The sequence below is a fragment of the Bidens hawaiensis genome, unplaced genomic scaffold, assembly GCF_021521415.1.
Source record: "Bidens hawaiensis isolate Kalapana, Puna unplaced genomic scaffold, B.hawaiensis_p1.1 tig00002631_1, whole genome shotgun sequence".
NCBI classification, from domain to species: Eukaryota; Viridiplantae; Streptophyta; class Magnoliopsida; order Asterales; family Asteraceae; genus Bidens; species Bidens hawaiensis.
The window spans coordinates 1,538,308-1,563,507 of NW_027491143.1; the positions used below are offsets into that span (position 1 = coordinate 1,538,308).

The 25,200-nt window shown below is 37.5% G+C and overlaps 2 protein-coding genes across 2 annotated transcripts; both read left to right on the forward strand.

Moving 5' to 3' along the window:
* Positions 1-6,493: 6,493 nt before the first annotated feature.
* LOC143620650 (uncharacterized) lies at positions 6,494-6,991 on the forward strand. Its single transcript, XM_077092293.1, has one exon. It carries the CDS (start codon positions 6,494-6,496, stop codon positions 6,989-6,991), a length of 498 nt encoding a protein of 165 aa, XP_076948408.1.
* A 9,483-nt stretch (positions 6,992-16,474) lies between these two features.
* LOC143620684 (WRKY DNA-binding transcription factor 70-like) lies at positions 16,475-18,193 on the forward strand. The gene is made up of 3 exons (XM_077092321.1): positions 16,475-16,882; positions 17,093-17,194; positions 17,616-18,193. The coding sequence occupies exons 1-3, from the start codon at positions 16,590-16,592 to the stop codon at positions 18,064-18,066; spliced, it is 846 nt and encodes a 281-aa protein (XP_076948436.1). The 5' UTR covers positions 16,475-16,589; the 3' UTR covers positions 18,067-18,193.
* Positions 18,194-25,200: the final 7,007 nt, after the last annotated feature.

Below are 25,200 nucleotides of genomic sequence, written 5' to 3' on the forward strand. Positions count from 1 at the left end.
GGAGGCGGCCCTGAAGCTTGACCCCGAAGATCCCTTTCCATTGCTTAGACTTGTATAGATTCTCTTCTAGGCGGGTAGTAACCCGGCCATTCTTGTAATATATTATTGAAATATAAATCTTTTTGCGTATAAGATTGTTATTTCCTTCTTTGGATTCCTTGCTTTATAAACTCATGACTTGCATACTTAGTTTAAGTTAGCAATTTTCCAAGTGTTTAGAATAAGAACCTTTGAACGTGGTTGATAATGGGTTAAAGTTTCGCTTCCTCCTTCGTGATTGTGCGGGTAGAACCGTCACTTGCACTTGGTAGGATGGCTAAACTTTAGCCTTCATTTGACCTGCGTGTAGGTTTTCTTTTTCGAAATTTCTAAGGCATTAAGATAAGTTAACCTTTGAACGTGGTTGATAATAGGTGTGAAGTTTCGCTTCCTCCTTCGTGATTGTGCGGGTAGAACCGTCACTTGCACTTGGTAGGATGGCTAAACTTTAGCCTTCATTTGACCTGCGTGTAGGTTTTCTTTTTCGAAATTTCTAAGGCATTAAGATAAGTTAACCTTTGAACGTGGTTGATAATAGGTGTGAAGTTTTGTTTCCTCTTTCGTGATTGTGCGGGTAGAACCGTCACTTGCACTTAGTAGGATGGCAAAACTTTACCCTTATCTGACCTGCGTGTGGGTTTTCCTCATCCTTTGAGGATAAGTTAACCTTTGAACGTGGTTGATAATAGGTGTGAAGTTTTGTTTCCTCTTTCGTGATTGTGCGGGTAGAACCGTCACTTGCACTTAGTAGGGTGGCAAAACTTTACCCTTATCTGACCTGCGTGAAGGTTTGCCACGTTATTGGGTTCGTGCGGGTAGGACCGCCTTCCCACGCAACGACTTCACGTAATGTGAATGCCGTCACCAGTGTTGCATAGTTTAACCGTTCGACGCGCGGTTGCGTGAAGGTTTGTCACGTTTTTTGGGTTCGTGCGGGTAGGACCGCCTTCCCATGCAATGACCTCACGTAATTATGCGGTGAAAACCGGCATATTAGTGTTCAGAAAAGTATAAATGTAAAATCATCAGCTTCGATGTTCTTAAAAGAGAATAATTTCCATTAGAAGTGGCTCTTGGCCTTTTCTTTACAAATTGGAATTGATTTACATGCAAACTGTGTAAATGAGCTCCCTTTCATGTTGGGATAGGAGCGCCATCGAGCCGATACGCACCTGGTTCGGGATCTCGTTCTTTACGCAGCATGTAGTCTCAATGTTGAAGCTGGAATTTTTATTCGTTTTCCCCAGCTGGGGTTCTACACGCATCCGCCTGCTCAGCCTTTATTGCGCCACGAGGTGCGCGAGCGTCCCATCTATGACAAATGCTTCGACCATGTCTTTTACATCTATGCATTCTTCAGTGTTGTGGCCCTTTGTCTTGTGAAAGTCACAGTATTTGCTCCGATCAGCATCGTGACGATGTCGGATTATCGGAGGTTTTGGCCACGGGAGCTCTTCAGTGGCGAATATCTCAGTGACGCTTTTGGTGAGTGGCGTTCATCTGGAGTTTCGGTGCGGCTGTACATTATCCCTTCCGCCCAACCGATGTTGCAAGCCGGATGAGGTGTCAAAGTTTACCCTTGACTGCCAAATGCCTAGCTTTCGTTTTTTATTTAGTCGGGCTGTGAGGACGTTGTCCTCTCTCGTCCTCTGGGTGTAGAGGTTTGTGCTCTGTGGGAGATCTTTACCCAGTTGCTTCTCCGTTTCCGCATAGCGTTTTGCTGCTGTCATGATGCCATCCCATGTGGATGGCATGCCATCTTTACCCGTTAGGGTGCGGATGAGCTCTGGGTCATGTGCGCCCTGGATGAAGGCAGCGCGAACAAGATCTTCGCTGATATTGCCCAAACTTAGCTTCTTTGAGTTGAAGCGGGTGATGAAGTTTGGCAGAGATTCATCTTCCTCTCGTATGCATTTGAGGATTGTCCATTGCTCCTCGGTATACTTCCGTTGCTGGCTGAAGTGTTGGCTAAACTTCTGTTGGAAGTCTGCCCAGTCGTAGATGTGGTTGACCGGTAGACGATCAAACCAAGCTCTAGCAGCCCCAACAAGCGTCATTTGGAACATGTAGCACCACGTGGGTTCCGTCCAATTGCTGACGGTTGCCCCCGCTATGAACCTGTTCAAATGATCGTCTGGATCAGATAAACCATCATATGTGCCTATGTTAGGCATTTGTTTGGCACTCTTTGGGGCGATTGCTTCCGCAATGTCCCTTGCAAACTTGGACGTTCCTGCATTTGCAACGTTTGGTCTAAACGTTTTGGAGAAGTCTCGTGGACTTCCACCTGTGCTTTTCGGTTTGAAGGCTTGTCCAAAATGCCTTTTCGGTTGGGATTCCGTTTCCTTATGCTTCCCTTTTGCCCTATGGCGAGGGTTCGCGTCGGAGTCGGATTCCTCCGAGTCATCCTCCCAGTACTCGAATTCGTCGGCCTGTTGCACGGAACGCAAGCGTTCGTCCAACTCAGCCTGGAATTCCTTTTGTCGTGCCTCCGCCCATGCCTTAACTTCATCGAGAGTCTGGCGGGGGAGTCTTCGTTTCTCAAACTGGGTATCGGTGGATCCCAGTAGGCGATCATTTACTGCACTTGCCCCAGCTTTGGTAAGTGGGGTAGTGTTCGTAAAATTTACTTCACTTACCCCGGCTTCGGTAGCCGGGGTAGTGTTCGTAAAAACTGTGTTGCCGGTACTCCCCCTAGTAGCTGGGGTTGTGGTTACCGGAATTTCTCTAACCATCTTTGTAGAAGTTTGAAAAAACTGGAGAAAATTGTAGTTCTAGCTTTATGCACGGATGGCGCCAATGAAGAAACACTAACCGGACCCCGGACAGATTACTGGTAACCTGGGGGTTGGAGAGATGTTTCCCACGAGGGGTTAGACCCTTGGAAGATGGTTCTTCTGATAACCTGCAAAACAGACACCGTGAGCTCGTCACTGAGAAGGGGGGGGTTCCTCCTTGTGACCACCCTCCGGCGTGAGAATCAGACTAGATTGCTCTTTAAATATAAAAGTATATTAAGAGATTGCTAGAGCAGATATCAGGTATAATATGATAATGTAGTAAGATATGTTAAGATGAGATGGTCATACCATTTGTGGTATTTATAGCCGAAGGTAGGTTTCCAAAGAGGTATGGCCGGCTGCAACAGTGTTCCTGTTCCACCAACAGTAGCCTACGCACGTGCCCTGCTGGTAGTTGGTGGGTAGGTAGCGGCTGATAGTGACCAGGCCTGCTGTATACTATTCCTGTTCCACCAACTGACGGCTACGCACGTGGTATGGCAGTAGTTGGTGAGTAGGCAGCGGCTAATAGTGATACAGTACAGGAGCATGCTGCTCGCCATACTGTATCAGTGAGCTGTCGTATCACTGATCAGATCTTTCGCCCATACCTCGTCAGGTACAGTAAAAGATCCTTCAGTATACGGACTGGCTTATTTGGGCGGGAGTATTCCCCCTCCCGCCTCTGTGCGGGATTGCTTCCGGCTTGGCTCATTCCTTCAGGTGACACTGAATGATCGAGCGCTAAGTGCCTTGTGCGTGTAGCCATGCTGCGCGGGTGGCCTTCCCTAATGGCTTGTATCCGAGGCTGCGGGGACAGGCGGAGTCCTTCACCATTGGGAGGCATTTCCTGCGGGACCAGCTTGCGTACTGCGCGTAAGGACGTCACGTCTCTGAGCATGGTTGGTCCTGCGGATCCAGTTGGTCTCTGCGCAGACGTCCCTGTTTAAGGTGATTCTTGCGGGTCCAACTGGGCTCTGCTGGGACCTACCTCTTCACTTATGTTACATGTATGCCAATATTTTTTCTCTATCTTCTATATGTTAAAAAATCTAATATCACAAATGAAAAAAACGAAATATTGAGAATTATTATAACTATCAAATAATGTGTGATTGAACGTCCTGGTTGGTAATGCATATATGTCAATTTTTTTATTAATGAGTTCAAATTGGTTTTGACGCTAAAACTTGGATAGGATCATCTTCTTTCCATCATTATTTCTATCATGAGATGAGTTCTTTTGTCGTTAGAAAACAAATAAAGGAAATCACTCTTCATTTTTCTGTCACTACATAAAATAATTTGAAGGTTTAAACTCTCTCCTTCAAATTCTATGATTAAGATAACATTGCATAGCGAAGGCATTTAAAATCTCAGTGACCATCCGGCATCTTTTAACCGTTCATCCGCGCCTTGTTACGTTTGTCCCCATGCACGTTAACCGATACGCCGACGCTCTTGCTATCCCATATCCGGCGTCTTGTAACATTCACCGGTAGATTCGATAGATATGAAGATGTATTTATAGATTTGGGATTTTGGCGGTTAGCGGAGAAACGACACAACGGTTAAGCAAACGTTGTTTTGTTTAAATAAATAAATGGTGTCTTGATAATTTGCAATAAATAAAAGTGGTTTTTGTTTCGGTGCTACATAATTAAAAAAGAATAATACATACCCAAACTATAGAGCAAAAAATAATATAAAATTAAAAAGAAGCTTAAAAAGACAGGGTAAAATTTGACATCCCAATTCTATAAAGTGTAAATTTACTTAAAATAAATTTAAAATTTTTAAAAATAAAGGTATGTTATTATAGGAAAAAGGTTGGGAAATAGAATAGCCTTGAATTCTAAATGTAGTAGATAGAATTAGTCATTTAAGGAATTGTTAAAAAGTGTAAATGATTTTCATAGGTGTGCTAATTCCGATACGAGTCAGTTTTCATAGTTTTCAAGTTAGATAACGTGCTGGGGATTGATGATTGAAGACTGGAGTATGTCTTATGATTTTATGTTGTTGTCATTCTTTTCATTATGAGCAGCTAAATTACTTTAAATAATTACTTGTATCTTTTATGTATAAAATTGACTTTGATATGTTTTGATGTTACTATAGTCGGCGGGCATATAAAGGTAGTTATGGTTTTAGTCGATCATTGTTTCTAAGGACTAAGTATAGGCCTTTGTTTAAAGATTGGCGAATGTCATTTCTAGGTTATAATTGATATCTTAATTTCAGTTTTAAATCTTAATGTGTTTAGTACGTTAGTAAATAACTACTTTTTAGAAACTCGCTCAGTTGGCTAACAGTAACCCTCTAAACCTCTCATAAATTTATACATTTGACAACCGTAGGATTTCAACCCCTCAAGCTCAAGAGGATGAACAACTTTTAAACATATTTTGGTATCGCTAGATTAAAAGTCCTTTGATCCCACTCGCCGATTGAATTTTCAGGTCCTTGATTGGAATATTGAGCGTTGATGAAGTCATCAATTTGAATGTTTTTAAGAACCGCTATCACGCAAATGTTGATGCACGAATGTTTAGGAACTTGAGCAAAACTTAAGCAATAGTATAATTGTAGATATTGTTTTCTAATGCTGTAGTTCAAAAGAAATTCGATTGCAAAAAAAATTATAAAACTAATTTATCACGGGTTATCAGCTACAACTCAAAAAGTGTCTCGTGTTTTGTTTGCATTAGTATGTTTTTTCTTCCTTTATTGATATTGATATGGTCATTGATATAGGCGGTCAATCTAGTACGTTTTAAAGTTAATTGTTCTTATTAAAAAGTTCACAACCACGATCTCTTAAAGGTTTTAGGTACTTTTAGATTGGGAGAAAATGAGGTGGAAGTGAGAAAAAGGTGGAGAAGTTCTTTCATATAAGAACATACGTGATGGTTTTTCACTTATGTAGTTAAAGCGCCTGGTCATATCAATGATACTTAGGTTAGAGGACTTTCACTAACCAGAATTAATTTCAAAGTGTGTAATTTTTTAGTTGGAAATTAAATAAGATAAGAAAAAGAATTAAAGCCAAGCTATATGAGATGGCAGGGTATGACTTGCTCTCATAGTTGTTTGTGTTTGATTAATTTCTATTCCGGGTCACAAGTCAGTGAACCAGGCCTAAGAGGTTTTAACAAGTCGGTTAAAGTCTAAGGGGTATTATGAAACATTCCATTTGCTTGGTGGCCAAGTTCACCTTGTTGGCCAAGTTGACCTTGTTGCCCAAGTTCACCTTGGTGGCCAAGTTGAGTGGTGATCAAGTTGGGTTACTAGTATAAATACATGTACAAAGTTAGTGTTAAATACAACACAACACAACAAACACAACAACACCTCCATCACTACCAAAGCTATTGTAATCAGTTTTTTGAGTTATATTTTCTGGTTATAATATAAGTCGGTTATTTCTAAGTTGTGCAATAATTATCGTTTATCCTTCTTGAATTGGTATCAGAGCTCGATTCAAGAACGTGATAATTAACGGCCAACAAAGAAGGTGTCTCGATCGAACAAGTTGGTTTGATTTCCTGAAGAAGTTGTTATCGTGGTTGACCGAACAAGTTGGTTTGATCTCCCAAAGAAGTTGTTGTCATTTTCAATAGCATAGTTTGTTCAATTTTTACTTTATTCAAACAAGTTGGGTTTGAGTAGCCATGGGTGACACGACTCCACCGCCGCCGCCAAAGGGGAAAGAGAACGGGCCATCTTCCGTTCAATGTCCAATGTTAACTGCAACGAACTATACCGTGTGGGCTATGAAGATGAAAGTAGTCCTAAGAGTTCACAAAGTTTGGGACACCATCAACTCGGGTGTCCCCGATGAAGACAAAAATGACATGGCTATGGCCTTGTTGTTTCAATCCATACCTGAAACCTTGATAATGCAAATTGGAGATCAAGAAACAGCCAAAGCCATGTGGGATTCGATTAAAACCCGACACTTAGGTGCCGAACGGGTTAGAGAGGCACGTCTCCAAACATTGTCAATGGAATTTGACAATATGAAGATGAACGAGTTAGATTCCATAGATAACTTTGCGGGCAAGATATCGAGCATTGCCTCGAAATCAGCGGCTATCGGCGAAGTTATAGATGAAGCAAGGTTGGTAAAGAAGTTTCTCAAAAGTCTCCCAAGATTGAAGAAGTTGTAGGCCGACTCCGAGCCTATGAGGAGCGAATCCGAGAAGAAGAAATTCAAGGGGGTGACCAAGGTAAACTTTTATTCGGAAAATATGATTCATCAAGTCATAGAAGTTTTGAATCTAATGGGGGACGAGGACGAGGAGGTCGAGGTCGCGGTCGAGGCCGTTTCAATGGCCAATACTGAACCCCTAGTACCGAACAAGGGTCATCAAGTCGAGGAAAAGTAAGGGTGAAGAAAGATCGGTCAAATATTTTAGGTTACCGATGTGACCAGTTTGGTCACTTTGCATCCGGTTGCCCGGACCGAGTTCAAAAGGGTCAAGAAGCAAACAAAACCGAAGCCCGTGAAAATTTTAATGATGTGGCGTATATGCATCAAGTTGTGTTCTTAAATGAACAAAACCTAATACCAAAGAAATACGAGACCGAGCGGGTCGAAGATGATGTATGGTATTTGGATAACGGGGCAAGTAATCATATGACGGAAAACCGGTCGTATTTTTTAGAGTTAAATGAGAACATAACCTGGAGGGTTAAGTTCGGAGATGGGTCATTTGTTCAAATCAAGGGAAAAGGCTCAATTCTTTTCCAAGGAAAATCGGGTGACCAAGACTTGCTAACCGAGATTTATTACATTCCGGAGTTAAAAAGTAATATAATAAGTCTCGGTCAAGCAACGGAGTCCGGATGTGACATTCGGATGAAACACGATCTTCTGACCATGTACGATGAGAACGAGAGGTTACTCATGAAGGTCAAGAGATCTGCAAACCGACTTTACAAAATACGAATGAAGATTGGAGCTCCCGTGTGTTTGCAAATCAAAGATCAAAGATGATGCATGGCGTTGGCACGCAAGACTTGGGCACATCAATTTCAAGTTACTGAAATCGATGGCTAAGAAGGATCTTGTACGAGGCTTACCACATGTTGAACACGAAAATCAGTTGTGTGAATCGTGTTTGGTGGGTAAACAAACGAGGCGTTCATTTTCAGCTACATCCTCGTTTAGAGCATCCCAACCTTTGGATTTAGTTCATGGTGATTTGTGCGGTCCAATAACCCCATCAACTATCTCGGGTAATAGGTATGTCTTTGTTATTATAGACGATTACTCACAATATATGTGGACGTTTTTATTGAAAGAAAAAGGTGAAGCGTTTGAAAGTTTTAAGAGGTTTAAAGCCCTAATCGAGACGAAGGCGGGTTTACCAATGAAAACTCTTCGAACCGATAGGGGAGAAGAATTCACTTCACGTGATTTCAATCGGTTCTGCGATGAAAGTGGAATTATTCGGCATTTAACCGCCCCGTACACTCCGAAACAAAATGGCGTGGTAGAAAGGCGAAACAGAACTTTAATGGGGATGGTGCGGAGTATTCTAAAGGCAATGCAGGTGTAACACCCCGACCAAAGGCGGATTATACATCGGGGCGCCACATATTGTTTCATTACTCGTGACACTATTGGGTGTCAATATTTAATAAATACATTCATTCGCGCACGCGCAAAGTAGACATAAGATAACATAAATCATCATAAATCAATATATTATAAATCATAATATTCGAACAGCAATAACTTGTCTTGATACATTTTAATCTAGGTCCAAAATAAAGAAAACTTCCTACGTGTCCTCGAGCTCCAAAACAGCTACTGCAAACCTGAACATGTGTTAAAATAAACGTCAAACACTTGCGTGTTGGTGAGAAATCAAGTTTAATACAATACATAGATAACAATAAATCTGCGCGCAACATGTGTATGTCTGGTTTTCAACAAGGGTGTAATCCGATCGGGACCAACTCTAAGATTCATACTCATAGACTGCCAGTGCTCACAATTGAGCTCACAAACAAGAAAAACTGTGCAAGTGTAAACAAAAGAGAAAATCATAAACGATAGTTCTCCCGTGTTCATCTAATGGTACCATGAGAACTGCGGAATAGACCGACAAGACGGTTAATGATCCACTCATACAAATAAACAGCCAAGTCTACGTCCTCAACACATGGGATACTGCGCGACTAAAGTTCATAAACAGTTTAAGACTCTAAGTTTGTATGAACACATGAACATCCCAAAACATTAAAAGCAAAAAGGGATTAGGTACGAGATTACTCACTTGATAAACGATGCGGTGTAAGATAAAGCAAGAACCAACTTTAAACAAGCACAAGTTAACCTATAAATAAGATTATTGTTTTAATGATTTGTTTTAAGTCTTGATTATAAGTTAGCATAATTAATAAGTAAATTATTATATATAATATATATTACCGGAAAAGCAGGGCAGAACAGAATAGAAGACGAAGGCAAAGAGAGATGAGACGGCAGAGGAAGAACAACGGCAAGGAGCAAGAGAGAACATGAGAGTTTAAGTGTTTTGTGTGTGTAGTGTTAGGAAATTAACATTATTATTTATAGGAAAACCCTAGGGAACACAATCCCTAGAAAAGAGGAGAAGATCTCCAAAAAGTAAAAGATTCCAAAAGCAAAAGATATCAAAAGATATGGCAGCTGCAGGGGGCAAAGGAAAAGCTGACAGGGAACAGTAACAGGCATGGGCGGGTCAGATAAAGGTACTGGTCAAGCATGGAAAAGCAGATCTCAAAAGATAATGTCAGTCACTTTTTCTGTCAACCAATGGGGTTGGTGCGCATGCTGCGCCAAAAGTGGCTTTTCAGACATAAGATAGGTCAGGTCAACAGCACAGAAGATAAGACAACACAAAAGTAAACGGCTGGATTAAACAGAAGAAAAGACTCGACGTAGCGCGAGAAAGCTTGAGCGCGAAGGCAGACACAGAAGGTCAAGAGTGCGCGAGCGCGAAGGCAGACAGAACCAACCTTAACGCGTCGCGGGAAGAACTACATTTCTAAGCGCGCCGCGGGAAGAACTTCAATTCTAAGCGCGTCGCGAGAAGAACTATATTCCTTAGCGCGTCGCGGGAAGAACGGTATCCATAGCGCGCCGCGGGAAGAACTAAAATCCTTAGCGCGCTGCGGGAACAGTTCGTATCGCGTATCGCAGTAACAGGTGGTCTTCACGCAGGCTTCCTTGTAAGGAGTCTGGCGCGTGGAGCTGCGCAGACAACCTTAGGCGGGAAGGAACAAAGGACAGGGGTTCAAGGCTTAAGGGCGGGACGGCGACAAGATGGAAAAGAAGGAAAAAAGAGAGAGAGAAAGAGGCGGGAAGAAAAATATATTATTATTATTAAAAGTAAAATATAAGTATAAATAAATATTAAATCATAAAAGAAAGAGATCGGATCAGAGAAACGGGTACCTGGGTCGGGTCGGATCGGGGCAGATGTCACAGCAGGTACCAAATTATATGTGGGGAGAAGCGGTCCGACATTCAACCTTTTTAATCAATCGGGTCCCAACCCGGGCCTTGGTTGATCAAACTCCATATGAACGGTTCAAGAAAAAGAAACCGATTATTGAACACGTTCGAGTATTTGGGTGCATGGCGTATGCTAAAGTTGATAGTGTACATCTAAAGAAACTTGATGATAGGTTAAGACAGCTCGTTTATCTCGGGTCGGAGATGGGTTCAAAAGCATACCGTCTCTTCGATCCGAACACCCGGAAAATTGTTGTTAGTCGAGACGTTGTGTTTGACGAAAACAAAGGGTGGAATTGGGTAATGAAAGTCGAGAAGAATGACTACGAGCCGGGTATGTTTTCTATTGTTTGGGGGGGGGGGTGCGGTTGACAATGGAACTGGTCAAATAGAACCCACTATTGAAGAAACGTCTAGAAGCAACCCGGATAGCCCAAGCTCTGAACCTATATCACCGGTTCAACCCGAGTCCAACGACTCAGCCGAACCAAGTCATATCGGGCCTAATTCCTTAACCCGCTCTCAAGTTCAATCGATGAGTAATGGGTCACAGGTCCATTCGGGTGAAAAGGAGGCCCAAACGGGTCTAAGACGTTCAACCCGAGTCTCGGTTTTACCAAGAAGATTACAAGAAGATTATGTGTTACATATTGACTCTGACTATGAGCAATTGCTTCTCACAGCAAGTGGTGAACCGAGTAGCTATTTTGAGGCTAAGTCGAACCAAGAATGGGTTCGTGCTATGAATACCGAGATCGATTCGATAAACAAGAATGAAACATGGAAGTTAGTCGAACTTCCAAAGGGTGCAAAATGTATCGGGTTGAAGTGGGTGTTCAAAATCAAACGAAATGCGGATGGAACGATAAATAAGTACGAAGCTCGGTTGGTTGCAAAGGGTTACGTGCAACAACCCGGGATTGACTTTGACGATGTTTTCGCTCCGATAGCCCGAATCGAGACTGTTCGGCTACTAATTGCATTGGCTGCATTTAATGGGTGGGAAATCCACCATCTTGATGTAAAAACGGCTTTTCTACATGGTGAACTGAAAGAAGTTGTGTTCGTTTCACAACCCGAAGGATACGAGAAAAAATGCAAGGAGATAAAAGTTTACAAGTTGTCAAAGGCCTTGTACGGGTTAAGGCAAGCTCCCCGATCTTGGAACACAAAGCTCGATAGCATCCTTCGAGACATGAAGTTTCAAAAATGTTTCAAGGAACAATCGGTTTACCGAAAGACGGATGGGAAACATTTTTTGATCGTGACCGTGTATGTGGATGATTTATTTGTGACAGGTACAAGCTCGAATATATTTTCCGATTTCAAAAAGGGTATGGCGACCAAGTTTGAGATGTCGGATCTCGGGAAGTTAACCTACTATCTCGGAATCGAAGTATTCCAACGAGAGGATGGGATAGTAATTACACAAGAAGGATACGCCAGAAGAATTCTAAAGGAGACCGGTATCCAAAATTGTAATCCGTCTCAAGTCCCGATGGATCATGGTGTGAGATACTCAAAAGCCGAGAATGAAGTCGAGCTTGATGCAACCGAGTATCGAAAGGTAGTGGGTTGCTTACGGTATTTATTACACACTCGTCCGGATATGGCATACTCTGTGGGTATTGTTAGTCGATATATGCAAAGCCCACGAGAATCTCATGGTATGGCAATACGACACCTATTGAGATATTTGAAGAAACAACGAGTTACGGATCAAGTACGGGAAGAACGGGTCCAAAAGACTTGTAGGCTATAGTGATAGTAGTCACAACATAGATGAGGATGATGGTAGAAGTACCACGGGGCACGTGTTTTATTACGGGCAATCTCCAATTACATGGTGCTCACAAAAGCAAGCGACAGTTGCACTATCATCGTGTGAAGCCGAGTACATGGCGGCTTCAGCAGCCGCATGTCAAGCTGTATGGCTCCGAGAGTTGTTGAGCGAGTTGACCGGAGAAGCATTGCAGAAAGTTATGTTGAAAGTTGATAACACGTCCGCAATAGCCCTTGTGAAAAATCCAGTTTTTCACAACCGAACAAAGCATATAAAGTCTCGCTTTCATTTTATCCGAGATTGCTACAACGACGGCGAGGTCGATATTGAACACATTAGCGGGAAAGAGCAACGAGCCGATATCCTCACTAAAGCACTCGCAAGAATCAAGTTCACGGAGATGTGCGAGTTACTTGTAGTTGAAGACCTTACTAATCCGAATCATAAATTAGGGGGTGAATGTTGGATTAATTTCTATTCCGGGTCACAAGTCGGTGAACCGGGCCTAAGAGGTTTTAACAAGTCGGTTAAAGTATAAGAGGTATTATGAAACATTCCATATGCTTGGTGGCCAAGTTGACCTTGTTGCCCAAGTTCACCTTGGTGGCCAAGTTGAGTGGTGATCAAGTTAGGTTACTAGTATAAATACATGTACAAAGTTAGTGTTAGATACAACAAACACAACAATCATCTCCATCACTACCAAAGTTATTGTAATCAGTTTTTTGAGTTCTATTTTCTGGTTATAATATAAGTCGGTTATTTCTAAGTTGTGCGTTAATTATCGTTTATCCTTCTTGAGTTTGCTCCACCCACTTGCCCAAAACATTGTATCCAAATAATAGACGATGTATGGATGCGTCAGTAATTCGTCTATATTTAAACTATGTTTTATGGGTACCTGGTGTGAAACGTGACGCAAAGCCAGTGTAAAATTAGTGCAAATTTTGTTCTTCACCGATTTATGCATTCGAAATCCCTAGGTCCAAAAATATTTTTAAATACCCATGAATTTTTCTTTTAAACACGGATTTGGCCCTGGTGGGTAGAATCTGTTAATAAAATTTTGTCACACTGCTATAAAACATGCCTTGCTGAGAGGTAGAATATGTTAATAAAAATTTGGTCAATTTGATAGTGTCCAGATGATTATATGTACATTGAATTAAATAATGTATAAATACAAAAATTACACGTTATGTTAGAGAAAGTAAAATGAATCAAACAACCTTTGATGGTGATCGTGTTAAGGTTACAGACTTTCTTAGCAAATATATGAACATTATTAATTCGTTAATTATTTAATTAATTATATCAGTCAAAGATAAGTGATTTGGAATGGATAAATTAATGAGATTAGGAAATCTAAACGGAAAAGGAGAGATACTTATTGTATATTGACTTATAATAAAAAACAAAATAGTTTTTTCAAAGCAAACTTATCACTCGGTCCATCCGTATTACATTTGTTATTTCGACTAGAAAACCACAAAAACGACAAAGGCATAATCGAATCAAGAAAACTATACTTATTGGCATCGTAATTGACTGGAATATTGAGCATAAGTCGATGAAGTTTTTACTTTGTGTTATCGTGTGATGTTGATTTAAGTTGTTCTTTCAAGAGCGTCTATCACATAAATATTGAGGCGTAAAAGGATTAGGAACTTAAGCAATAGTATAACTGGAGAAATTGTTTTCTAATGTTTATTTGATTGCAAAAAAGTTTATAAAATTAATTTATAATGAGTTATTAGCCACAGCGTAAAAAAGTGTCTTGGCTCTTTGTTTGCATTAGTACGTTTTTCCATTGTTGACATTGATGTGGTTGTGAAATGTAGTGACAAGTCTTGTCTAGGATTTGACATTGTGTTTGTTGGAAAGTCTATGATTAAATTATTGGTTGTGTACCTAATTATATATTATTTAAATATTTATTCCTATTAACTCTTCCAACACTTATTCAAACATGTTAATCAATAGTAACTTTTGTTATATTGTTCTGCTTGGTAATAACACTTTAGCTCTTTGTATTACCTCTATGAAATGTCTTTTGTTTGACTCTTCGAACGCATATACGTCTTTCGTTATGCAGTGGAATAGTTGGGTGTTAAAGAAAATTAAGATTTTTGTTTGGAATGCGAAATGGATCGACTTTTGACTCTTGTGGCGTTAAGGTGTAGAAAATTCAAGCGGGCTCGGTGGTTTGTAATTTGTGTGGAGAATATGAAGAAACAAACGATCATTTGCTTACTTCATGCTACTTTGCAACCGTGGTTTGGTAATATGTTAGCAAGTGATTATGAATTCCTTCCATTTATGCTTACCTGGTGAGAGATTTGCTTTTGGTTTATAATATGTGCAACTTGGGTCACCAGAAGAATTAGGTGTTATCAGTATTGTCCTTACAATGTGCTGGTGCATTTGGAAAACGAGAAAAAAGACTACTTTCTCCAATAACCCGAAACGTCTTTCTAAAACCATGGAATGTATAAAGTCCTTAGGCTTCTCTAGGATAAAGAATTGTTCCCCGAATAACAACAGTTTTGTGTGGAGGGATTAATGTAGTTTCTTGTTTGAACTTTTGTTGTTTGTTTTGACCTCTAACATCTTGCTGTTTTTTTTCAATGAAATTTGCCATTCCAAAAAAAAAAAGGAAAAGCGCCCGACACCCAGCGCCTTAGACTAGAGAAAGGAGATGTGGGGTGAAGATGGCTTTATAGTGGTTTTAGGTTATCATAGACTGCTATGTATTAAGAGTAGTAGTAATAATAGTAACAATATATTATAAGTTTTCGTAAATAAACAAAACAATCAATAATGCAGTACTAATATATTATCTAATTTTTTTAGAACGATGACTTTCTTATGTGTTAGGTCACCGTATTTTTCAATTTGGAGAGTCACGTTTCCCTACTCTGACAAGACTAAGTTGTCTTAATTGAGCCCACGCTGACTTCAGAGTTTGACTTAGACATTCTATCGGGAAACAATAACTATACAACTAAAAAATTCAAATTATGTGTTATCTAGAAAAAAAATCCGTTAACATGTGTCGTTAAAAGTCAGCGGTTAACCAACAAACTTGTCAATGGTTTCCGTAATTAGCCAACCAAAGTTTTCCACAAACCAAATAAATCAATAGACTTCTTTAGATTTATTTTCAGATTTTGGCATATAGTGATACTACTACGTCAGCAGTGATGAAAAAGGCAAAACTGGAAATTAAAAGGTATAAATTATTCGAATGCAGGTTAAATGAACACTACTCCTTATCTTTATGTCATTTTCACTCTGCCTCAACGTATCTAATTCATTAATGTTAAAAGCTAAGTTTTAGAACATCAATATTTCCATAAATGCCCCAACAAACTTTACCCTTGACGGATCCAAATTCGGGGCCCCATTTCTATTTTAACAGTTTTAAGTAATGAAAATGTTCTTTTAACCATCCATTTTTCTGGCATGCTTATTTCACAATGTTCATTCCCAATTTACTTGACGGAAATTTAACCAGCTAAATTCTATCACTTGTCTAAAAAGTCTCGTCGGAAGAAAATATATATTGTCGGAAGACGGAAAATCTTGTTGGAAGCAAAAGACAATTTCGTTGGACACCAAAATAAATCTCATCAGAGTGATCGGACACCTAAAAATCATGTTGGCTCCAAAGATTTTTTAAATTTTTATTTTGAAAAAATGAAGTTTTATAATGCGTGATAGAATCTTGTTGGTTGAAACAATGGAAAAGAACACCACGATAACACGATGATTTTGTAATACCTGTAAAGACTCTTTTCTTGTTTATTAATAAAGAGCAAAACAATACAACCACTAAAAATACAATAAAAATAAACCATCACCAAAACTCTAATTTGCTAATCAAGTCTTTTAAGTAAATTAATTAAACTGACTCAAACTCTTTAAAACTTTATAAAGTTAACCCTTCATATGTGATCAACTTTTCTCCATAATGTCCATCCTTAATATCGTTGAACCATACAAGTTCTAATCATTAGTCAAATCGTGTTACCATGTTTTGTTCTTCATCAATATACAAGAAAAGAGCCGTAAGAAGTTTCACAAATCTTTGCAAAATCTTTTTGTTAGCCGCTTAAATGGACATTGTATCATCTTTGGAACCTAAACACACGACACCCGTATTGTTCGGATCATATCAGATCATATACTATTTTTCAATTATTTTTGGTGCCAAGTAAGCACATGATAACGTCATCCTAGTGACATCACCACAACATTTTCTAGATTTTCTTTTCTATTCTTCAAGGAAATTTCGTGGAACTGATTTACAAGGTTCTTGGTTCCTTACTATATCACTTTCTCTCTCTATATTATCACACATATATTTCATTTCATATATATATAAGCCCCTCACTTCAACTTCACTTTATACTCAACCAATTAACCGTATACAACTTACAACATATTTCGGGTATCATACAATATATCCGAAATGGAAGCGAACAACAACCGATTGATCGAAACCTTAATTAGGGGACGAGAGTCTACAAAGAGGTTGCAAAGTTTACTTAACCAAAAAGTTAATGTTGATGGTTCGGTTTCGGCTGAAGAGTTGTTAATGGAGATACTCGGGTCATTCACGAGTGGCATTTCGATGTTGAATTCATCGGTTTCGGGCGAGATTTATGAGATTCCGGCGACTACGGTTGAAAATATACCGGAAGTTTATGCCGGGAAGAAGCCGGCGCCGGTGGTGAAGGATGGGAGGGGTTGTTATAAAAGAAGGTATAATAATATGTACTGATTTTCCTGATCTCGAAATTTGAAAAAATTTGATACTGGTATAAATTTTATTGAGTCGGTACAGGTACAGGTACAGGTATCGGTACCAAATGCTCACCCCTATTAATATTTTATATGGTACAACTGATATAGCTTATGGTGCAATTAATAATAAGAAGTTATTAATATGTTTATTTGGTTTAATATTTGTAGGAGGACTATAGATTCTCATGTTACAATTAGTGCTACAATGGAAGATGGATATGTATGGAGAAAATATGGACAAAAAGAGATCCTCAACTCTAAATCCCCAAGGTACTAATTAAATATATTCTAACTTTTTTTCACTAATTTTTGATTTGTTTATTAATTAAAAATATAATATGGTTCTTAACTCTTTTTAACTTGTTAAATCAACAATATTCTATACTTTTCATATCAAAACCCCAAAAAATACAAGTCTTTAACTGATAAAAGTTTCGGGATTGTATGTTTAACCAAACAGATTGTATTAAATGTATCTTCAGAACTATCTTATTTACTTGTTTAAACAATTTATTTAACTTGTAACTTCAGTAATATTCTATACATTATACACGAATAGACAAAATTAAAACCTCTTAAGTTATATGTTTATATGGTAACTGATAATAATAATAATTCGTTTAGCCAACCCCTATAGCAAACTAATTATATTTATTCATGCCACTAATTAAATATTTTTCTTGTGTTGTAGGTGTTACTTTAGGTGCACCCACAAGAATGTTCATGGGTGCAAAGCACTCAAACAAGTCCAAAAGCTGGAAGATGAATCAAACATGTACCACATCACATACCTAGGCCATCACACTTGCCCTACTTTCACAAACCATGAAGTTGTCCTTGATTTTCAGGATTTCAAAAACCACTACCAAGTTTCCATAAACAGCCCCTCCACTATCACAAATGTACACATTGACACCTCTGTGAAACAAGAAGTTGTTGACTCCAAGGACCAAAGTACTGATGTTTCTGACAATGTTTCATCGGCCAATGATGACAACTCATCCCAAGCTTTAAGGTGGAATGATGTATTGAGATTTGGACATGAAGATTCTTGTGCATCCACTAGCTCACAAGACTTATTATTTAACGTGAGTTTTCTTGGTAGTGATGATTTGCTGAGTGGATGGTCTGCGTCGCTATAGGATCGACGTATCAGATGAACTTTCTTGTAGCGTTGGTGTAGACTTGTATATCAGAACATTATATATGTATGTTCTTCACGTCCTTTAATCAGAAGCAATCATCAGAAAAACTGAAGTTTTGTAAATAGATCTAGTCATTATCGATTGTTTCGTTTACTCTTCTACAAAGTTTTTCTTTCTTGTTTTGTAAATTAAAGCGCATTTTTGGTTTTAATGTGTCCTTGATATTAGAGGCGAACAACACCAAATGCACAATGTACAATGTAATATAGAATCCTTTCCTTTTTAAATTTTAAGTTAATTATATATGAGATCTATAATTAATGTATTTGATCCCAACCATAATTTTTAATGCTTAATAATGATACAATTTTGTATCAAGTTGTGTATAAAATAAAAACATTAAATATCATTGTGTGAACACGTAAAGCACGGATGGGACCATAAGTAAACACTTGTAAAGTGGGAAAGGCATAGAATGCACGAGTTTGACTAGTTTGCAAATATATCGGCTTTATTTATTTACATGTGGACAAATGAATAATAACTCTTTTTATTTACTTTCTAAATTTGGAGAGTCATGTTGTTTCACTCTTATCCGACTATGTTGTATTTATAACAAAGCTCACGCTGGCTTTGGAGAGTCCAGTTCCACCAACCAATGAATAACAAAGCTCACGCTGACTTCGGAATTTGGCTTGGGCGTTCTCTCGGGAAACCATACCGTCAACTGTCACTTGACAGTCGGGTGTCATCACAAGAACAGAACTCTCTAGTGTAACTCACGGTGGGACGAAAATCCAGGTGGGCTCAGGATTTAAACTGACAATATTTGCACAAAGCATAGCTCAAATCCTTTATTGTCAATATTCACCCAAAGTGACCGAGATAAGTGAGAATCGAACTTGAGTCTCCATTAGAAAACCCAAGTCTCTTACCACTAGGCCACAAGTTGATAATAATATACATTAACTATACATATATTATATATATACATGCATTTATGTTCATTTGTATTTAGCATATCATAATTTGTTATGCTATTATTATGAGGTTGAAAATGGTTAATAATACACACTCAACATAAACTCACTTTCATGTCGAGTATTTTGATAACCACATAATATCCTTTTGCGTTGTGCTTTGCTGATTTAACGTGAGAGAGAAAGTGAATGAGGCAAACATTTGCATAATCACCTTATATTTAGATTTGTATGCACCCTTACGGCCTTACATATACCAATATTCTATGCCGGATCTAGTATGTTAAGATAATGCAATAACTGTAGATATGATTTTTAGCCAAATTAAGAAAGCATATAAACCTTATCCTTTCGAAAGTTTGTACTCTATAATTTATCAAGAAAAATGATTGGGAGACTTCACCTAACAGGAATATTGATATTAATTAATGATAGAATTGGGCCTTAAAATAAGTTTTCAAGATATTTTTTTATAAAACTTGAATAATAAAATCCTTACAAAATTAAGCTAACAACAAAATGATATGATTGCTATATAGACGTTCAAAGAGTTTTATAAAAACCCTCTTAGTTAATACAATATTATGTATACAGTATACTAATTTTATTTGTTCAGAAATATACAATATTTTTCTAGTTAAAAACATTTATGTATATGAAAGTTTTCGTTTATAGTTAAGGGTTCTGAAATAACAGTATTTTATGATATGTTGTTGAGTAAATAAATATAAAATTGCAAAACATCCAAACTTTATATATCATTGGGGCACTTCCATAACTTTTTGAACCTAACTTTGTTTCTTTAGAACGATAAAGAACTTTTGAAAATAAAGTTCTTTTTAACTTTTTATTCATTATATTAATATATTATTACTTTCCATATTTCTTTTCTCACACAGTTAAATTATTAGGATGTATATGGTTCCAGATATGAAGATAATGATGTTCTACTTACGCATTTTTCTTGAACGACCAACCAACATAGCCTAACTATCTGAAACAATCTAACGACAAAAGTCAACCTCATTCGTTTGCATAATCGTAGACAGTGTCGGGAAACCCTCTATTCCTGTTCTTGGAAAGACCCACCGTCCGAAGGCCCACTGCGATAAAACCCGGTTAAGATCTGATTCGAACTTAAGACCGGCCAAAATCTTCATTTTCCCTCTAATGGCAGTTGAACTACAGCTCATCGAGTCATTGACATTCTGGTTAGCATTAATTTATACTTTTTAACTGCAAATCAAACTCAATTTATAATTATGTTCTTTTAACAACCATAAAACTTAAATCCTCTTCCATTAGAAAGATAATGCATTATCTAGTACATTGGTATCGCTAAGCCAAATACCATTCGATATATAATAAATTATTCATGCATGCATTATCTAATCACATTGATAATAGTAAGCTAAAGACCATTTGTTTAATTATTCTTCATTCGCGTCTGTTTTTTAATTACATTAACTTGGCGTAGATAGTAAATTCAAGAATACATATATATGTGGCGGGGAAATGTAATATTTGTCTCGGTTGTTATTGATAAGAATATATATACATACTAGTATATATACTACACAAATCACTTTTAAGATGATAAATTCAAGAATACATATATATACTACACAAATCACTTATGATATAAGTAATTTCATTATTTTACTTACAACATTCATTATTCTAACTTTCCGTAACTTTTAACATAGCCAATTATTAAGACCACTATTAAAAAGCTTTGTTGAGCTTGACATTTGCAAGACACACGAGACAAATTGGTCACGATACAATCTCTCCCATCTCATTCTTCACCTCATCTTCTCCACCACCATAGATTTTCAAATCCAAACCCAAACACAAAAAACACACAAAAAATAATATAAATTAAAAAATCCCATTAAATTAATAATTAATTTAAGTCATGACCACCCAAACATGTATAGAACATGCACTTTAATTGCACAAACAAAATCTTCAATTTTGGTTTGGTATTTTAATAAGAAAGAGTAGTAGTGAGTTACCATAAAATACTGAGTTGCTTGATCCCATTAATTTTAATACAATCAGCCCACTTTAGAATATTAACTTAACCATGAAACCAAACCCATAAAACTATTTGAATCGAATCAAACCACAAAATCAAAATCTGATATTGATGATGGTGATCATAACAATTCTTAATGTGTAATGACTTTCTATTATTTCTGTTTAGAAATTTAATATATAAATTTTGATATGAAAAACTCTGCATTTAAATAACATAAAAGGTGTTTTATGAGACTAGAAAATATATAGTTCATGTATGACAAAAATAATTTTTTAACAAAGTTTATACTTTAGATCATAGTATTGAAAAAATAATTTTTTAAGAAAGAGTAGTAGTGGCCTAGTAGGTTACCATAAAATACTGTGTTGCTTAATCTCATTTGTTCTGATAAAAATTACCCCCCTTTAAATATTAGTTGAACCCTGAAATCAAGCCCATAAAACTATCTGAATCGAATCAAGCCTCAAAACCAAAAGCTGATTTTGGTTATGACGGTCATAAAATTTCTTGATGAGTAATTACTTTTTATAGTTTTTGTTTAGAAATTTAATATATAAATCTTGATATGAAAAAATAATTCATGTGACAAAAATTATTTTTTAACAAACTCTATATCAGCTTGTTGAAAAAAGAAAGTGAACAAAACTATATATTTAAACTTATCTATATTATATATAAAGCATGAGTGAAGGACCTCTTAAATTTTAAGAGGTACAATCACTATTGCATAAAATACAATCACTAATGCATTCAATTTTGAAAATATAAGGGCAATATAGTATTTGTGACATCTTGTACGGTTATAAATGGTTACTTCAGAAAATATTTACAAAAGTAATCCTTCAATACAACTTTGTTAATTTATAAATTAGTTACACATAAACCCTCTATCTTTACCCATTTAATTGACAAATTCATTAAAAAAATTTATTTCTTCAATATCTTTTAAAATATTAGGTTTTAAACAAAAACGAACTTACCATTGCAACATACTTATTTTTGTTGACGTTTCAATATATAATTTGTTTTATTTTGAGGTGTTTATTATTACGTACAAGTCAGTTAAGCACAAGAATACAACTCAAATATGCAATTATGAACCTAAAATATAATTACAAATTTAACCCTTCAACTATACTCAACTTTTGTAAATTTAATTAATAATTACTCTTCCATCCCCTTTAGTTTACCCATATAGTCATCTATATTCTTTTTCTTTGTTTTTCATTTATATCTTTGAATATAATACGTATTAATAATTTTCAAACACACAATTACGACGTGTTTATTTTTGTTGGCATTCCAATGTAAGAATATTGATGCGCATGTTATAACCAAAATGATTTAGTGTCATTTAGGAAAAAAGTATCAATTTTAGTTCAAGTTAAAATGACATCAAAATGAGTTTTGATCATTTTTTTAAATATTTTTATTGTTTCGGATCAACGAATGAGGACTTTGACAGGTCAAAACGCATTTTAGTTATAACTGGATATAAGCCAAATAAGTTTAGGTCATTATAAAAAAAGATTAAAATTTTGTTTAAGTCAAAACATGTAATAATTGTAACATCACGTAAAATTCGGGCCAAAAATGTCAAGTTTCCAAAGTCAAGGGACCAATTCTGTCAATTTCTAAACTCATAGGGCAAAAACGAAAATTCTGTTTTCTTAAAATTCGCGGTACGCGACAGGACAAAAGACAATGCCATCGCGTACCGCGATGGGACCTGGTCAAAGCTTCTAGACAAAGTCAATAGAGGTACGCGACCGCTGTTGAGCCAACGTCATCGCGTACGTGGCCTGACACGTGTGCCACGTGGCAAGCGGTGGCACAACGTGTGCCACGTGCCGTCACGTGGTGCCACGCATCACAACGCCTGCCACGTGTTGACACGTGGCAGGTCTATGCACTTTGTCATCAAGCCTATATCGCGGTACGCGATAGGCCTCTAAGTGACCCATCGCGTACCGCGATGGTATCCAAAAATTGCTATAAATAGGGCAGTCACGAACTCAGCCCTCTCACACCTCAAAACACACATTTACTCTCTCTCTAACTTTCTCTCTCTACCTCGTAATACGTGCCAACGATCCGTCTCGATAAACGTGCCCCGAAACCTCGTTTTCCGTGCCCGTTACCTCGATTTACGTGCCACTCCCCGACATCCCGAACAAGAAGGAAGTACTGCCCGACGATCCGGTGAATTTCTCGAAGTGCGTGCCAAAAATGTTGACGTCTCGAAAGGCGTGCCAAGTGCGAAAGGAAGTATTGATCAAGTAAAAGTTGATAAGCGAGCAGCGTTGAAGTGCCGCCCAAGTATCTAGGGTACTTCTAAGCCAAACAAGGTAGGCATAATGCCCGACCAAAATAATATTAAAATATTATAAAAGGCTTAATGCCTAAGTCGGAATTATACTCGATGAATATAAAAGAGAAACGAAAATAACAAAGAAAAGAAAGAAAAGAATATATATATATATATATATATATATATATAAGTATATGAGTATATATATAAGTATATAATTATTCTTTGTAATAGAATATATTATTTAAGTATTATGAATATACTTAAATAAAAGAAATACGTTTTTTAAAGAAGAAGAAACGTCGGGTTTTTAAATATAAACTAAAGGTTTATAAAGATTACTTTTTAACTAAAGGTTTTTAAGTAAAAGAAATAATGAACTAAAGGTTCATCGAGATGATAAGACTAAAGGTCTTAAGCCGGATCGTGTATCCGACTAATAAATGTTATACTCGTACTATAGGTGCGAGATAGCAAGAGGAGAACAAACGGACGGTGTTGGAAGCCGATTCCATTGAAAAGGTGAATACGCCCCACTTTTACAAACTTGTTTTCAAACAAACAAACGTGTTATGTGTAAAACTTTACATGAGACTACGTGTCTCTAAAAACATTATAAATAAGAGTATAAGCCAGCCCTCAGGCTATGGTATACGTTTGTCTGGATCCTTACATATGTGGAACGCGGTGGGCACATCGCACCACGCTTGGTCACGACTAGAGATGGTCAAAAAAACCGGTCCGGGAACCGGTTTGCCGGTTTAAACCGGAAACCGGTTTTTTAAAAACCGGTTTGACCGGTTTACAAACCGCCGGTTCGTATTTCGGTTACACGTTTTAGAGCCAAAACCGGTTAACGAACCGGTTATTAAAGCATGGAAAAACGCTAAATCCGAACTAATTTCATACTTTTCAAACTTACAAACTGGTGTAAACTTAACAACGGATGTGTGGTCGGTACCTAATGGTTCGCCCGACTCATACATTTGTGTGACGGCTCATTGGGTTGACCCCGAGTCGTGGCAAATGATGAAACGAACCGTTGCGTTTCAATTGTTTGATTACCCGCACACGGGTAGAAATATTTTTAAACTCTTGGATAAAGTCATTCGACAATACAAGATTGAACATAAAATCTTTTCAATTTCGTTTGATAACGCGTCCAACAATACGGCCGCGGTTGGCCATTTAAAATTAAAGTATAAACCTATTTGTGATGGAGCGTTTTTTCATAGCCGATGCATTGCACATATTATCAACTTGGCCGTGCAAGATGGGTTAAACGTGATCGAAACGCAAAGAAACAATTTTAAAAGAATGTTACGAGATGTTTTTAGCAACAATAAAACATTTTCAAGATACAAAAAATTTTGTGTAGAAGCTAATTGTCAATGGTTGGGGCCAAATTGGGATTGTCCAACAAGATGGAACTCGACTTGTGATATGTTTGAGAAAGCCATCCAACAAAAAGAATCATTAATTGCGTTTCATCAAATTTTGTCAAGTAGGGGTAAATGTGCACCGTACGATCCTAGAAACTGGTTATTGATTGAGATCGTTACGGAGGTCCTTCAAATTTTTAAATCTTGCACAACTAGTTTATCTGGGGTTTACTATCCAACAAGCCCCATTGCTTTACCAAAAATTGCTGTCATGTGCACAAAGTTGAGTGAACTTCATTGTAGGGGTGCACCTTATTTTGATATGGGTGTAAAAATGAAAGAAAAATTTAGAAAATATTTTCAAGAACTTCCCGCTGTTTTGACATGTGCTGCTGCGTTAAACCCTTGCATCAA